A 17,751-nucleotide genomic window follows, 5' to 3' on the forward strand; every position below is an offset into this window, starting at 1 on the left:
GAACTGCTCACTCACGGACAGTTGTAGGCAGCACAACAGAATCCCGATCCACAGAAGAATGTCTCTCTTCCCAGGATGTCCCTGGATATACTGGAAACAGGCCACACCCCTGGGGATTCTCCCCTTCAACAGATTGGCCCCTCAGAACACAGTCATCCGATCCCATCATGGGAACAACCACATAGAACTGAGGTCCAGCCAAGTTGACACACAGCTGCAACTATCACAAACACCATTGGTCCTTGATCATATGCTACCTCTTGAAATAGTTGAACATTGACCAGTTCTTTCCGGTACAGTGACTCTGTGTGTTTCTTCCATTTTCTTGTGATGCTTCCTGCATCATTCAGTATTTCTCCCATAGAATCCCTCAACAATGAAACTCGATGCTTCAAACTTTTCTTCAGTTCTTTCACATTAAGAAATGCTGAGCATGTTCTTCCCTTTTCGTTTTCTAACTCCAAGTCTTTGCACGTTTCATTATGATACATTGTGTTCTTGAGCTGCCCTTTGAAATCTTCTGTTTGGCTCTTTTATCTCATGATTTTTTCCATTCACTTTAGCTACTCTTCTTTTAAGAGCAAGTTTCAGAGTCTCTTCTGACATCCATTTTGGTCGTTTCTTCATTTTCTGTCTTACTGCCAACCTTTTGCTTTCTTTGTGTATGATGTCCTTAATGTCATCCCACAGCTCACCTGGTTTTCAGTCATTGGTGTTCAGTGCATCAAATCTGTTCTTCATACGATCTCTAAATTCTGGTGGGATATACTGAAGGTCACATTTTGACTCACAGAGACTTGTTTTAATTTTCTTCAGCTTCAAGTTGAATTTATATATGAGCAATTGGTGGTTGGTTCTACAGTCAGATTCTGGCCTTATTTTGAATGATAATATTGAGCTTTTCCATGGTCTCTTTCCACAGATGTAGTCGATTTGATTCCTGTTTATTACATTGGGTGAGGTCCACATGTATAGCCAACATTTATGTTGTTGAAAAAAGACATTTGATCTTGCAAAATTCTGTCATGCAATCTCCAGTGTCATTTCTATCACTGATGCCATATTTTCCAACTACTGATGATTCGTTTTTGTTTGCAGCATTCACATTCCAATAACCAGTAATCATCAACACATCTTGATTGCATGTTTGATCAATTTCAGACCACAGAAGTTGGTAAAAGTCTTTAATTTCTTCATCTTTGGGTTTAGTGATTCGTATATAAATTTGAATAATAGTAGTATTAACTGGTGTTCCTTGTAGGCATATGGATATCATCCTATCACTGACAGCATTCTACTTTGGTCTAGATGTTGAAACAGTTTTTGGTGATGAACACAATGCTATTCTTCTTCAGTTTGTCATTTCTGACATAGTAGATCATACAATTTTCTGATTCAAAATGGCCAATACCGGTCCATTTTCACCTTGTGATTTCCTAGAATATTGAACTTTATGCATTCCATTTCATTCTTGACAACTCCTAATTTTCCTAGATTCATGTTTCATACATTCCATGTTCCTATTATTAATGGATGTTTGTAGTTGTTTCTTCCCATGAGTTATGTCCCATTAGCAAATGAAGTACCCAAAAGCTTTACTCCATCCACGTCATTACGGTTAACTACACTTTGAGGAGGTAGCTCTTTCCCAGTTGTATTTTGAGTGCCTTCCAACCTGAAAAGCTCTTCTTTGGACACTTGTTGTTGTTGTTATATGCCGTCGAGTCGGACCCGACTCATAGCGACCCCTCCTTGGGTTTCTGAGGCAGTATCACTACGGAATTAGATTGCCCAATCTTCCTTCTGAGGAGTGGCTGGTGGGCTTGAACCTCCAGCCTTCTGGTTAGCAGTCAATGCCTTTAGGCACTACGCTACCAGAACTCCTTGGACACTATATCAGACAGTATTCCAGGACTGTTCATAAAGTTTTCCAGTAATATATGAGACAGTGTTTCACTGCTGTTCATAAGATTTTCACTTTCCAATTTTTTGAGAATTGGTTGGTACCTTCTTTCTTCCCAGATAAATGAAAGTAGTTATCTACAAATAGCCAGTTAACCAATTAACATATGAAAAAGTTTGTAACTTCATTAATCATTAGGGAAATTATGTGTAATAACTGTAAGTTTGAATATATACCTGACAGAATGGCTGTTATTAAAAAGCCTGATAATATATTATGCTGAGTGAAATAAGTCAATCATGGAAGGACAAATATAAAGGTCAAGGAAAGGTTTATATATGGAAGGAAACTTTCTTTGTTGGTTACCAGGATGGGAGGAGATGGGAGTGGAAGGAACACTGTAAAAAAAAAAAAGAAATGCCTTGACTCATGTCACTTTGGTTTTGTGTATTTCACTGTACATAAATTATATTTCAATCGCATATATTTAAAATAATAATAATAAAGCCTGATAATGCAGTTTTGGCAAGGATGTAGAGCAACCTGAATTCTCATTCATGCCTATTGGAGTGTAGTTGACATAATAATCACACTGGTAAACTGATTTGCATTATCTGTTAAATTGAATCTAGCTATGTCTGTGCATCAGCAATTCCACTCCTAAGTATATATGCAATAGAAATGTTAATGTGTGTCCAGCATAAGATATTTTTAGCAGTATTATTTGTAAACTAGAAGTAGCCCAAATGTCCTTGAACAGTGAACTGAATAAATAAAGGGTGGTGTATTCATACAGTGGAATTCTGTACAACAGTGAAAAAGTACATGACTATCACAAATACAACATTGAATGAAGAAGCCAGGCACTAAGATATCTTGTAATGTTTGGTTCGTTCATGATTTAGAGTTGAGGGAATGACATGTTTTGGAAGTTCTAAGTACATCGGTGAATGTTGTTGACTTTGAAGTTTATTCTGAGGTCATCTGTATGGGCAGTTTTTTATGTGAACATAACATAGTATCTTCAGCATGTTTCTCTTAGGCCTGTTAGCTTCACCAAAGGAAAGTATCATTGTCTTCTACTGTAAGGAAGGAATCTGGCTGTCAGAATTCTGGGGCCCACTGAGTGAAGGGAGCTGAGCACCTCACTGTTCACTGGACATAAATTCAGTATATCACTATTAAACTATAAACACCAAACTCACTGCCATTGAGTTGATTACAACTTGTAATGACTTTATAGCACAATTTCCCCATAGGGTTTCTAAGGCTGTAAATCTTTACAAAAGCAAATTGCCTCATCTTTCTCCTTTGGAGTGGCCAGTGGGTTTGAACTGCTGACTTTTTGATTAGCATATGAACGCCTTAACTGCCACACCACCATAGCATGTTATTTCACAATTATTCTCCCTCTTTTCAGCTTGGTAGTGCTCTCTTCAGCATGATCTGCTTTCACCCAGTCCAGATCCTCTGTTTTACTCCCTTTAGAGAATAAATCCCTGTTCTTCTAGCTAAGTGAAAGTCTAGAGGCAGTCGCCTAGATTCACTATGTGGAGAGGATATATAGGCATCAAATTGCTTTTTAATCAGATTTTGCAAGTATTTATTATTTTACCTTCCTCCATCACCCTTAGTTTCAGAAGCACCTTTTCAATAAATGGTACCAGTGAAGTGGTTATAAATTTTGAAAAATAATGGAATTGGATTTCTACCTCAATTCACATGGTATTTCAGTTTTCAATGGATCAAGAATGTCAGTGTGAAAGGCAAAACAGAGACGAAGATAGAGGAAAAAGGAAAAGGGAAGGACAGGAGAAATGAAAAGACCTAGGCCATTCAAAAAAATTCCTAGCAATCAATAACAAAAGATCAACAATCCAATGGGAGAATGAACAAAAGTCTTGAACAGTCATTTCACAAAAGAGGAAATATGTAGCAAAGAAAAATGAAAATATATTTACCATCATTAGTAATTGTGGAAATGTAAATTATCGATGAGATAGCCTTTTAAACCCTGTAGGTAGGTAGAAGTCTGATACTGCTAGGTATTGGTGAGGTTGTAGCACAGACACTGTTGAAGGGGTAAACTGTGACAACTACCTTGGTAAACTGTTTGACACTGTGTTGTAAAGGTGACTGTTTATTCACCTGGGTGCCAGGAGATGAACCAGTGATAATCACAACTGCACTGTTTGTAAGAGCAAAGGCTGAAAGCAGCCCTACAGTGTCTTGGTAGAAGAATGGATAAATCATGAGATTGTGGATGTTCACTTAAAGCTGGCCTGGTAGTTGTTTTATTTCCTGAAAGGAAATGTTTGCCTTTTTCTTATAGCAAAAGGAGTAGAATAGTTTTAATGGCATACATTTCTATACTATGTACAGGAAAATGTCATGCTCATTTTCATTTTCATTAATTGAAGCAGCACTCCAAACTCCTGGGGAAGCTGGATTTTTGACTGTTGGTAATTTGTGAGTCAGAGTGGCATCAGAAGCATAATTAGGCTTCTCTTGGAATTTTCTTTTAAAATCTGTGTGTTCAAGAAAGCAGCATTCTGAGTATGGTGGTGGTAATAATAATAATAGCAGAAATACATAATTTTCCAGGCATTTTCTATGTGTCATACCCCAGTCCATTATTTCATTCAATCTTCAGCCCTACATGGTAGGCATTGTTATCCATCTTACAATTAGAACACAGAAACTTTTAAAAGCTTAAGAAATTAATTAGTTCATGGTCACATTGAGATGCTAGAGCTGGAGATTATTATTATTTTTTTAATTAAACATTTTATTGTGTTTTAGGTGAAAGTACATAGCAAATTAATTTTCCAGTCAATAGTTCATATACAGTTTGTTCCATGCCATTGGTTGCAACTCCCGCAAATGTGTCAGCACTCTCCCTTTTCCCTTACTGGGTTCCCTTTTTCCATTTGTCCAGTTTCCCTGTCCCTCCCTGACTTACTATCTGTGGTTTTGGGAAAATGATGCCCCTTTGGTTTCATATAGATGATCGTTCTAAGGAGCACATATTTCATGGTTGTTACTGTTTATTTTATAGTCCCATCTGTTATTTGCCTGGAAGGTGGCTTCTGGGAATGTCTTTAGTTTCATGTTAGAAGATTTTCTCAGGGCAGTAGTTTCAGTGGTTCCTCTAGTCTCTTACTGACTATTAAGTCTTACCTTTTTTTTTTTTTTTTTCTTTAACTCGTTCTAACTGAGACCTTCTGTTGTAGTCTTGGTCAGAGTGGTGGGTACCATCTAGTGCTTCTGGTCTCAAGTTAGAGAAGGCTGTGGTTCATGTGGGCTATTAGTCCTTTGGACTAATTGTTTTCTTGAGTTTTCATTTTTGTTCATTATCTTATGCTTCAGGCAGAAAGAGACCAGTAGTTACTTCCTAGAGGTAGGAATTGTATCCAGATTTGGCTGATATTTCTGTACTAATATTGTTAAGTTAAAAGACTTACCTTGCTGAAGAAAAGGTGGGAAAAATCTAGGAACTTTAATGGATCGCAGACCAGACCCTAGTCAAACTTTGGGTACTGATGTAGTAACTATTGTTAGTGTAGTTTTTTCAAAGCCAACCTATCAATCTTTAAAAATGCTTAGATCTTACACTTGGCACCTACAGTATATATTAGGTAGAATATCCTGCCTGTTGAACATTACATTACCTAAAAACATTTACAAATAACAAACAAAAAACCTTCTTTTTTTCTATATAGAACAATAATTTTATTTAATATTTTAAGAAAATCTAAATTTAAGGTTAGGTTAAATAATTCATACTGAAGTTTCAAAAACCAGAAAATTTCAAAGTGAAAAATCTCCATTCTATCTCTGTGCTTCATTGCTTCAGATCACCAAATGCAAAGTGAAAGTTAATGCAAAGTTAAACATTATTATTAGTTGCCTATAGGGGAGCTCTGGTAGCATAGTGGCTAAGACACTTGCCTGCTAACCAGACGGCTGGCGGTTCAAACCCACCAGCCACTCCTCGGAAGGAAGGTTGGGCAATCCTACTTCCGTAGTGATACTGCCTCGGAAACCCAAGGAGGGGTCGCTATGAGTCAGGGCTGACTCGACGGCACATAACAACAACAACAACATATCTTTCTGGAGTTTTTTTTTTTTCACCCAAGCAAACATGGTTTTTACCACCAAAAGCTTGTTGTATTTGAACTTTGCTTGTTTTACATTAAAAAATATCTTGTAGTTCTTCTTCATGCTGTATATATAGAGCTTCCCCTCTCCCCTCTTTATTGATAGCTGCCTTGTAACAGTGTCATTGTTTTTTTAACTACTCCTCTTTAACTGGACCCTTCTTATTTGCTGTTATAAACAGCAAAATATGACTATAAGTCAAATCATATGTATAGAAATATATCTATAGAGCAATTTCTGCCTACAGGTAGAATGAATAGATTTATGATTTTGAAGACACTACCAACTGACTCTTCACGGGATTTGTACCAGTTTATGCTCCCACCAGTAATGTGGTTCTCTCAGAGTCTGGATGACATCTTTGTTATCAAATTTTCAGATTTTTGGAGATCTGAGGGATAAAAATGATGTCATTTTACGGTATATTTTCTTTTTATGAGCAAAGTGGAGCATCTTTTTATTTGAACCATTTTCTTATTTCTGTGTTGCCTTTTCCTTGCTCATCTTTTCTTTTGTGTTGTTTATCTTTTTCTGATCAGCATCCAGGGGGTCCACATGCATGTGTATGTGCATGCAGACACACACACACACACACACACAGTGTATTACTCTTTTGTGATATGAATTGGAAATATCTGTCCTCAGTTTGTCTTTTGACTTTGCTTTTGGGTTCTTTTTTTCCCATGTACATTTTTAAAAACTTTTTATTGTGATTTGGGTGAAAGTTTACAGAGCAAAATGGTTTTTAATTCAACTGTTTATATACTTTTTGTTTCATGACATTGAATGCAGTCCCCACAATGTAACAGCATTCTTCCCACTTCGTCTTTGTGATTACTGTTTTGATTACCTAGTGCTGTTCTGACAGGAATTTACTGCAAATGGGATGGCTTGAACAAACAGGAGTTTATTCTCTTACAGTTTGGGACCTGAGAAGCCCAAGTTCAAAGTGCCAGGCTCTAGGGTCTGGGTGAAAGCCCCTCAACCTTAGCCTTCAGCTCTGCCTCTTGCTTCTAGCCAGTGGAAGCTAGAGGCTTTTCTTCACTCAGACAGCTACTGGCTGCTGAGGCTGACAAGCCCAAGGTTAACAAGTAACAAGGCACAGTCCCAGTGTTACCAAACCACACGGCAGACCATTAATTCAAGTCCATTGTAAGCCCTGACGTCGGCAGAGCATGGCAGGCTGCTGAACGGTGACACGGCTACATGCAGGGTTCAAGCATGCCATAAGCTAGAGACCATTCTTAAAGCTGTTTCTTATATACAGGAAGCAGACCACATCCCCAAAGGCAGCTACTCAGCTGCTCACAGTAGATTCCACCATGGAGTTGTTGATCAGTCTCATCATGGGGAATAGTACAACCAGCTGCCCAGCCACTCAACCAGGCCTAGCCAAGTTGACACACAAACTTAACCACCACAGTTACCATTTCTGTTTGTCCTTCTTTCCTATCTGTTTCTGCCTTCTGAGCTTTATCCTGGGCAAATGATGCCCTTTTAATCTCCTTTGGTTGATTGTGCTAAGGAGTGTATTCTTCCCTGGTGTTACTGTTCACCCTGAAGGCCTGCCAATTGTTTGACTGAAAGTTGAGCCACATAAATTTCAAGGAAACAGAAATCAAAGGGTAGAATTGAGAAGAGAGTCTTGGGGAAAAATAAGGACCAAGGAAGTGCTGTAAAGGAACTTTACCAAAGAACTAGGTAAAACTTAAGGGAAGTACAATGGGATGTCATTGAAGGGTTTTCAAAAGAGGAGCAACTTGATGTATCACATCAGTTTAGATGTAGGGTGCTTGAAGGTTAGAATGGCAGTGGAAGCAGATGAAGTATTTGGGAGGCTATTGTAATAGTTCAGGAGAATAATTATGCTGGCTTGCATTTGGTTGGGAGCCAGAAAGTAGAAGAGTACAAGAAATAGGGAATGATTGAATTGATATGGAAGGTGAAAGAAAGGGAGGTGTTGAAGATGACTTCTAGAACTTTGGTTTGTGTAATAAGGTAGAGAGTGATGTTGCTCCGGGAGATAACATACACTGAAAGACAACTGGGATAATAGTGATGTTCATTTTGGCTATACAGAGCTTAATCACCTTTGAGAGAAACAAAAGTAGACATTAAATCATCAACTGAATATATAGCTCTGTAGCTTAGAGACAGTGACCTTTCAGAAGCAGATTGCCAGGCCTGTCTTCTGAGCCTCTTGGATGGATTTTAGCTGTCCATATTTTGGTTAGTAATCAAGCACTTAACCATTTGTGTCACCTACAAATAAAATCACCAATGGTCAGAATTGACTCACTGGCAACCAGCAACAGCTTAGAGACTGGATTTGGGCTGCATATGTGTAACTGGAAGACATCTGTGTAAATGGTGGTGGCAATGAGCTGGTGTAGGTCAAATGTGTAGAAAAGGAAGAGCAATGGGCCTGGAACTCTGAGTCTTGATAAGCTTGAGCATTTAGAAACGTAATTAGCAAAATACACAAAGAAGGAGTAACTAGAGAAAGTAGAGAAGAAAATGATAAAAGTGTGGTATCATGTTAGCTGAGGAGAGGAGAGTACCAAAAGTATTGAATGATTCTGAATTGTCAAGATAAGTGAAGGCATAAAAATATCCATTGGATTTGATGTCATGGAGGTTGTCAATGACCTTTGAGAGAGTGATAGGAGTGAAACTGAGATTGAAGTGGGTTGAGGAACAAGTAGGAAGAAATATGGAAGCAGTAAGTATTGATTTCTCTTTTAAGAGGTTATAGAAAATGAGCATTTGTTAGAAGAGCATGATAGGTTTGTGTGTGTGTGTGTGTGTGTGTTATTAAATAGAAGAGAGAGAATATATAAATGGACAAATGAATAATTGGCAGTTTTAAGGTTCTGAGAAGGTGGAAGGGAATGACATTCAAAGCACACATTGAAGGAGAGTGATAGGTTCAGTGCTATAAAAGCAATCAGGATATAGGGACAGATGCCACCAGTTGTACATATTGGGAATTAGGCAGAAAGAGTTTCTGTACGATGCTTTCTGTTTTCTCTGTAAAAGGAGGCAAAATTACTGAGGGTCTCAGGAGACGATAGAAGGTTGGGAGCTTGAAAAGAAGAAAAATGTGAAATAATAAGTTAGATTGTGGGAATAGTCTGACTGAAGAAATACAGTTAGGTTGCTGGAAGTGTTCTGGGCCATTCAATATTGGTGTCATCTTCCTTCTGAGAAGTGGCTGGTGGCTTTGAACCACCAGCCTTGTGGTTAGCAGTCAAATGCCTTAGGCACTATGCTACCAGAGGCCCCATTGGTGTCATGTATATATAATGTGTAAATCTGTTATATGTGCCTTGCTTCAGCAGTCTTCTCTGTAGGCGTACAGAAAGTAAATCATTGGGTTTGTCCAGGTTCATTTTGCTAGATGGGTGCAAGGAAAGAAAAGAGGGCAATGAGTGTAATCAAATGATGGTAGGATATAATCCAGATCAAGAGGGAAGTGAAGAAAAGACAGGGTTGATGGATTGGGAGAAAATGTCATGGAGTCAATTAGTGGAAGTTCCCAGGAAGTTGAGGACAGGCAAGTAGGACAAGAATAGGTTGTAAAATACTTATATTGGGTGAGATGCAGTTAAGTGCAGTAATCTTTAATTTTGGAAAAGCTATTATGCATGTGGTGAAACTGAGCAGATGAGTAGGCAACCCATCTTAAAAAAAAAAAAAAAGAGCAAACGCACCGTGGTTGAGTCAGATCCAACTCATAGAAACCCCTCCTTTGGTTTCTGAGGCAGTATCACTACGGAAGTAGATTGCCCAACTTTCCTTCCCAGGAGTGGCTGGTGGGTTTGAACCACCAGCTTTCTGGTTAGCAGTCTGCCAAAGAGGCAAGGAGGCCATTTATTCTGATCTCCTCTAACCCCAGAAGAGGAAGACAGAATCACCATCAGTAGCCCAAGACTTATCCCTGCTAGGCAAGACATGCTGCCTCCTTCCAACCCTTTCACCAACCCTGGCACTCACCATTCCTCCCTCAGCACTCACCACCTCTCTGCTGGGTTTGATAATTTGCTGCAGTGGCCACACAGAACTCACAGATCAAGAGGGAAGTGAGGAAAAGACAGGGCTGATGGATTGGGAGATTATGGGGTTTATTAGGGAAGTACCAGGCTATAATTCAAGGTCAGGAACAACACTCAGTCTCTCTTAGCCTGCCATCTCTTGGCCAACAGTGTCTTTCTCAGCAGTGTGTGTCTCTCAGTGTCTCTCTCTTAGCAATGTGTGTCTTTTGGTGTCTCTCTGTCAGAGTACATGTCTCTCAGGAGTGCGTGTCTCTCAGGAGTGCATCTTTCTCAGCCAGCAGTCAGAGAGACTTCTGCCTCTAGAAGGACTACTTTTGAGCCTGGCAGAGTGACCACTAACGAATCCCAATATCAGAATTCTATACACTTGAGAGAGGGCGATCTTCCCAAAAAATTACTTTGTGCTGCTCCCAACAGAAATACCCCAGGTGGATAACTTTAACAATCAGCAGCTACTCAGTTGCTCATAGCAAATTCAACCGCAGAGTTTATAAAGACTTACGGCTAGAAAAGCCATACTATGTAATGTACTACACTGCACAGTCAAATGCCTTAGGCCCTATGCCACCAGAGCTCCCCAACCCATCGTGGGAAGCAGGGAATGAAGATGGATACCCACTCAATCTGGTTGTGTGCCTTATATTGGACTGATGGAACAGGTATCAACTCATCAACAGGTTTTTAGAATTGTTGCCATTCTCTTGGAAGCTCCAGGAGGCCACAGTGGTAGAGGATGGGATTTGGGTTGTGTTGTACCTCCAGGCTGATAGGCTGGTCCCAGTCAATCTCATAATTTCTTATGTGGCGTAACTTTTTATCCTGCTTATGAAATGGTAGAATCTCATTTTTCCATTACTTAATCATTATCAGAAAGTTAAGTTCTCTTCAAGTAATACATTTCTATTGTTTCATCAATATTCTCTTGCATTTTGATCAGTGTCGTATATTTGTTAGAATATGACTGTGGTCACTGACTAGAACCAAAGGTGCTAACTGGCTAATAATGAGCTAGAACCACTAATCTGGTTTCATTGCCTTGTTTTCACTAATAAAACTCCAAATAAGAGTAAACAGAATGACAAATAGATAAATAAGTCTGTTGAGAAGCACATGAATGCTATGTGTTAAGACTCCTATATACTATGTTTGTATATATTATGTGCATGAACCACCTCTTCTCTTTTACAGCGGGAATTGGTTGGAAGGTCTCTATGAGAAGCAAAAAGTTAGGTCAGATAAGTGAGTACAGCGGAACTGGAGAGCTGAGTAATGGCAAATAGAGGGATTGCTAGGAAGGGGCTTTGGCATGATTAAGTCAGTGTATTCATTGTCCTTTAGGGAGGTGAAAGGAATGGGAACTTGGGAAAATGACTGGATGGTTGCCTAGCAAAAGAGAGATATGTATAGGGAGGATCTAAAACTGTTCAGCCACATCCTCAGTATTTAGGGTGATGATACAGTGTGTTTCCTAGATCTGGGTTGGAAACAGTTGGTTAGACATGTTTCATAAATGTCAATGACTTAAAGAATACGTTCTTTCTAAAAGGCAGATATTACTTAATTAGTAGATAAAGGGATATATGAAATCAAGATGTTCAGATAATGTCTACTATCTACATAACCCAGTGTTAGAATGGAACTTTTCATTTGGATTTATGTACACAATTTACTGAAAGAACTAGAATTCATGTAAATTGCTTGAGGTCCAAGCAAGTTTAATACTGATGACCAACAAAAGCACAGTCAGCTTGCAGTTTGAGTTTGAACATTTGAAGCACCAGGAGCCTTCTATGGCCAAACACCTTTGTTGGCCTTTAATCTATCATCTGGAAAATGTTTCTTTTCATTGGCTAAAGGCAAATAAAATTTGGCGTTGTTTTGCAGTACATTAACAGAGAGATTCAAAACTGCCTCATTTTCTTCCTGCATAAAAGTTTAGATTTTTCTAAGGCAAAAATGTACTGTGTCTGACAAGATGCTACAAATTGAAATGTCACCATGATTGGGACTTTGCCTTCTGGAAATATGACTTTGCAGCATTTTCAGACAGATGCGATCAACTGTTTTTATCATGAGAGGTAATCTTTTTCACTTTCTTGTATGTAGACTGGTGATGTACGTTGAGAGAGACAGCAGAAAGACCACTCTAGGCAAGGAGCAGCAGAGCGGCAATGAATACCTGTCCAAGTGCCTGGACCTCCTCATCCATCATGTTGTGCAGGAACTTCCACGTATCCTGGGTAAACTGGAGGCTTGCCTACAGGCCTTATTGCTGCTTACCTTTCTGCAACTTGGTTTCATCTCTTTTTTATTCTTACTTGTCTGCTATTGCAAGCAAGTACAGTAATACTTCTTCTTGAATATATTTTCAAGATTCACATTTGCCTTTTCTGTCTTTATAACTATTTTCCCTTCAAAATGATTGAGATAGAGAGCAGGCTGCAGGTTACAGTGGCATGTTATCTGTGATAAACTGGTGATTTTGGAAAATAAAGAAAAGTAAAGTGTTTTATTGCTTAAAATTGTACTTTTGCTATCATCAGTACTTTTTTCAAGATTTTTCTTTGCCTAATTCTGAAGAATTTTTTTTTTCTCTTCCAACTTGAGCCACAAATGTATTTGTTTTTAATAGAATTTTAAAAATGCATAGACATTAATATTTAATGTTAGATAATTTTTACATTAGTTTTAGGTTTTAAGTTTAAAAATTTCTTTAGTTTGAAAAATTGTCTTTAGGATAAAATATCTAATAATTAATTGCAAATTGTATTTATTACAGCTAAAAAACTTCCTTGTTTTCTTGTTATTTACACAAATTAAAATAATCTAAGGAGTATGCATTTTTACTTTAAATCCCATTCCTAACTGTTCCAGCAGATGTAGCTCTAAACCAGAAATGTTTAAACTGTTAAATATAATCCAAGACATCAAAATAAAATATACTTAGATTCAGAAATTCAGAATATTAAATCAAAGTAATGAAAATATCTTCATGGTCAATTTACAGTAGAATTTTACTCTATATGATACATTAGGAGGTCTTTTTGCCTGCTTATGTCTGAGAACAGAGCAGTTCAAAACTTATTTTGGGTTGTAACCATTTTTTAACTTTATCCTCAAGTCATGGTCTAGTCTATTAATAGTTCCTTTGGGAGCTCTGGAGGCATAATGCCTAAGGCATTTGATTGCTAACCAGAAGGCTGGCAGTTCAAACTTACCAGACACTCCTTGGATGGAAGGTTGGGCAATCTACTTTGGTAGAGATACCACCTTGAAACTCAAGGAGGGGTCGTCATGAGTCAGCTCCAACTCAAGGACAGTTGAGTTTGGTTTGCTTTTATAATCAGATGCTTTCTAGTCCAGGATATGATGATAAGATTCTGTTGTCTACAATGCAAATTTTCTTCCTAACAAAAGCATTCAGGAAGACATTTCAGGAATTGATCTCTTTACTTCTGTCCTGTTCTGTTTTTCAAAAAAAGTAGTGATTTATAAGGTATTCACTTAACATTTTTTTCCCATAACTACTTTCTGCTTACAGAAGTGATAAGGGCTTATAGTAAAAATTTGAAAAATATATTTAAAAGAAAATCATCATTTCTAAAACCACCACTTTACCATACCCATGTATAAAATCTGTGTAAAATTTCCAGATGAGAGATCAAATTAATTGATGATGTGTATGCAAAATATCACATTCTGTCCTAAAAGGCCACAAATGGTATAACTTTATAACAATCGTGAATAAACTACCACAGATTCAACTCCTCCTTTGTTGCCTCTGCAACCCCATTAGTATTCCAGTAACTATCGATGGTATGTATTTTCAGTCTGTAATCTCATATGTGCTCTGGGATATGCTTTGCAGGTGACATCCTTAATGCTTTGGCTAATGTTTCTGGCCGTAAACACCCATCTACAGTGCAAGTGAAGCAGCTGAAGATATGTCTCCCCCTGATGCCTATTGTGCTTCACCTGGTAACTTCTCAGGTACTGTTTTATTAGGGAAAAAACAGTATCAGTCTACTTCCTTTCTTTTTAAATTAAAGCTGAGAACAGTTAACTCCAACAAAACATTTTCTTTTTATTTTTCTTTTTGTTGAACTAAAATTGTACATAGTGTTAGGATTTGATTCATGGTAACTCTCATCTTTACAGATATTTCGACCTCAAGTTGTAACAGAGGAGTTCCTTTTCAGTTATGGAACTATTCTCGTAAGTAACACTGAATTTTTCACATTCCTTGTAAAAATGTGGTGTCTCTACTGTTTGTGGAATTGGTGTCAGGATGAGGTAATTTTAAAATCCTTGTGGTATTTATTTGTCTCTAGGGAGTGACCTTTTTATATTTTTATCTGTTGACTGTAATAAAATTTGACATTTAGAGAAAAATACATTCTCTTCTGATAATGTATTTAATTCAGAGACAGCCCCAAATAAGGTAAATAAGTCCACAGAAACACTTGCACAGATTTGGGTATTAAGAATCATGAAAAACTTTTAAATAATAAAACTGGTGAAAGTAGAATGCTAAGAATATTTTATCATTATTTGTGTTGGCTTATATTGCAAGTCATATGCAGCATCTTTTTATAATGACATTTCTCTAAGCTCAATTTAATTAAAAAAATTAATTTATATGATTGCGTAACAATGAAAAACAAATCATTATACTATCTTTCACTAAATCTTTGCCAACAGAAACAGTCTTTTTGTTCAGATTATCACTCATGAATTATATTATCCTTTTCCCTTGCTTGGAATAGTTGTAGCATATGTAGTTGATAAAGTGGTGAGCTGTACAAAAGGGAAAGCTAAGATGTCTGTCTCACTGCATCTCCAGGGTGACTTTGATACTAATATTAGACACTCACCTGAGAGTTCAGAAATGCCATAAGGGTCTCTAGTTAAAATGAAGTCAGTATCTCAATTTTATTGTTAGCATGGAATAAAAAACGATTGCCACTGGCAAATGAAAACATAGTTTTCTAGAAGGTCCATCATAGGGTGAAGCGTGACATTTTGAAGCACAAATGGGGAGTGTAGGCCCCTGTCTGTTAGGTAGCAGTGTGTGCAGGCAATGCAGTACAAGTCCTTTTGTGCTCAGTGCCAAATCTTTGTTGTTTGAGTGTCTAAGATCCTGAATTCTAGAAAGTGTATATTTCTGATAGCACATCTGGGAATTTTCAAGTTAGTAGAAATTCATTTACAACCTTCTTTAATTTACTTGGCATCATGGGTATTGTTTTAGCATGATTATAATACTACATTTATAATTCCATTGTGTTGACATATTGGTGCCTGGATATAGTGATTTTGACCTTGCAGTCCACTTTGGAATATTTTGACATAGGATTTATTTGATGTGGGGATAGATATATTTGTCCTATGTTTCTCTCATTTCTTTTTCATTTTCTGTACCTTTCTATGCCTACGTTACTGAGTACCCTTCAGGTTTTCAACCAACTACGGAGTGTCTCCAACATAAAAGTCTTTGTTGACTTTCAAGAATTATACATAAGTATTTTGCTGCAAATATCCATTAATATTTGGAACATGGAATGTACAAGTATGAATCTAGGAAAACTGGAAGTTGTCAAAAATTAAATGGAACACGTAAAGATTGATATTCTAGGCTTTTGTGAGCCAAAATGGACTAGTTTTGGCCATTTTGAATCAGACAGCCATATGATCTACTATGCCAGGAATGACAGGTTGAAAAGGAGTGGTGTGATATTCATAGTCACAAAGACTGTTCCAAGATCTATCCTGAAGTATAGTGCTGTCAATGACAGGATAATAGCCATATGCCTACAAGGAAGACCAGTTACTACTACTATTATTCAAATATATGCACCAACCACCAAAGTGAAAGATGAGGAAATTGAAGATTTCTACAAACTTCTGCAGTCTGAAATTGACTGAACATGCAATCAAGATGTGTTGATTATCACTGGTGACTGGAATGCAAAAGTTGGAAACAAAGAAGAGGCACCAGTAGTTGGAAAACATGAGCTTGATGGTAGAAATAATGCTGGAGATTGCATGATAGAATTTTGCAAGACCAATGATTTACTCATTGCAAATGCCTTTTTTCAACAACATAAACAATGGCTATACATTTGAACTTCACTGGATGGAATACACAGGAATCAGATTGATTATATCTGTGGCCAGAGGCAATGGAGAAGTGCAATATCTTCTGCCAAAACAAGGCCAGGAGCTGACTGTGGAACAGACCACCAACTGCTCATATGTAAGTTCAGGTTGACATTGAAGAGAAAACAAATCCATGATAGCCAAAATATGACCTTGATAATATTCTTCCTGAATCTGGAGATCATCTAAAGAATAGATTTGATGCATTGTATACCAGTGACCAAAAACCAGAGGAATTGTGGAATGACATCAAGAATGTCCTCCATGAAGAAAGCAAGAGGTCATTAAAAAGACAAGAAAGGAAGATCAGACCAAAATGGATGTCAGAAGAGACTCTGAAACTTGCCCTTGAGCAGAGAGTAGCAGAAACAAATGGAAGAAATGACCAGATAAAAGAGCTGAACAGAAAATTTCAAAAAGCACCTTCAGAAGACAAAGCCAATTATTATAATGAAATGTACAAAGACCCGGAGGTAGAAAACCAAAAGGGAAGAACACGCTCACTATTTCTCAAGCTGAAAGAACTGAGGAAAAAATTTAAACCTTGAGTTACAATGTTCATTCTCTGGGCAAAATATTGAATGATGTGGGAAACATCAAAAGAAGATGGAAGGAATATGCTGCACCAAAAATAATTGGTTGTTGTTCATCCATTTCAAGAGGTGGCCTGTGATCAAGAACCATGTTACTGAAGGAAGAAGTTGAGGCTGCACTGAAAGAATTGGTGAAAAACAAGGCTCCAGGAATTGATGGAATACCCATTAAGTCAACAAACAGATGCCTCACTGGAGGCACTTACTCGGCTATGCCAAGAGATTTGGAAGACAGCTACCTGGCTACCTGACTGGAAGAGATCCATATTTGTACCCATACCAAAGACAGGTGAAAATGTGGAATGTGGAAATTATAGAATAATGTCATTAATATTATATGCAAGTAAAATCTTACTTGAAGATAATTCAAAAACAGTTGCAACAATATATTGACAGAGAACTTCCAGAGTTGCAAGCTGGATTCAGAAGAGCATATGGAACAAGGGATATCATTGCTGATGTCAGATGGATCTTGGCTCAAAGCAAAGAATACCAGAAAGATGTTTACTTGTGTTTTATTGGCTATGCAAAATCATTTGATTGTGTGGATCATAAAAAATTGTGGATAACAGTTAGAAAAATGAGAATTCCAGAACACTTAAATGTACCCACTGTACATAGACCAGGAAGCTCTCATTTGAACAGAACAAGAAGATACTGCATGATTTAAAATTAGGAAGGGAGTGCATCAGGGTTGTATCCTTTCACCATACTTATTCAATTTGTATGCTGAGCAAATAATCTAAGAAGCTGGACTGTATGAAGAAGAACATGGCATCAGGATTGGAGGAAGACTCATTAACAACCTGTGATACACAGAAGACAAAACTTTGTTTGCTGAAAGTCAGGATGACTTGAAGCACTTACTGACGAAGATTAA

The 17,751-nt window shown here is 37.6% G+C and overlaps 1 protein-coding gene across 1 annotated transcript in view; it reads left to right on the plus strand.

The window, feature by feature from the left end:
- The window catches only part of ULK4 (unc-51 like kinase 4), a gene marked incomplete at its 3' end in the record, with an annotated part of 718,552 nt that overhangs the window by 412,421 nt on the left and 288,380 nt on the right, over positions 1–17,751 (plus strand). The window contains exons 22-24 of the mRNA XM_007949711.1: positions 12,226–12,359; positions 13,988–14,109; positions 14,278–14,334. Of these exons, the coding sequence (XP_007947902.1) occupies positions 12,226–12,359; positions 13,988–14,109; positions 14,278–14,334 (313 nt within the window). The remainder of the gene's footprint in view (positions 1–12,225; positions 12,360–13,987; positions 14,110–14,277; positions 14,335–17,751) is intronic.

The sequence above is a fragment of the Orycteropus afer genome, unplaced genomic scaffold (genome assembly GCF_000298275.1).
Source record: "Orycteropus afer afer isolate SDZICR_OR568_19922 unplaced genomic scaffold, OryAfe1.0 scaffold00250, whole genome shotgun sequence".
NCBI classification, from domain to species: Eukaryota; Metazoa; Chordata; class Mammalia; order Tubulidentata; family Orycteropodidae; genus Orycteropus; species Orycteropus afer.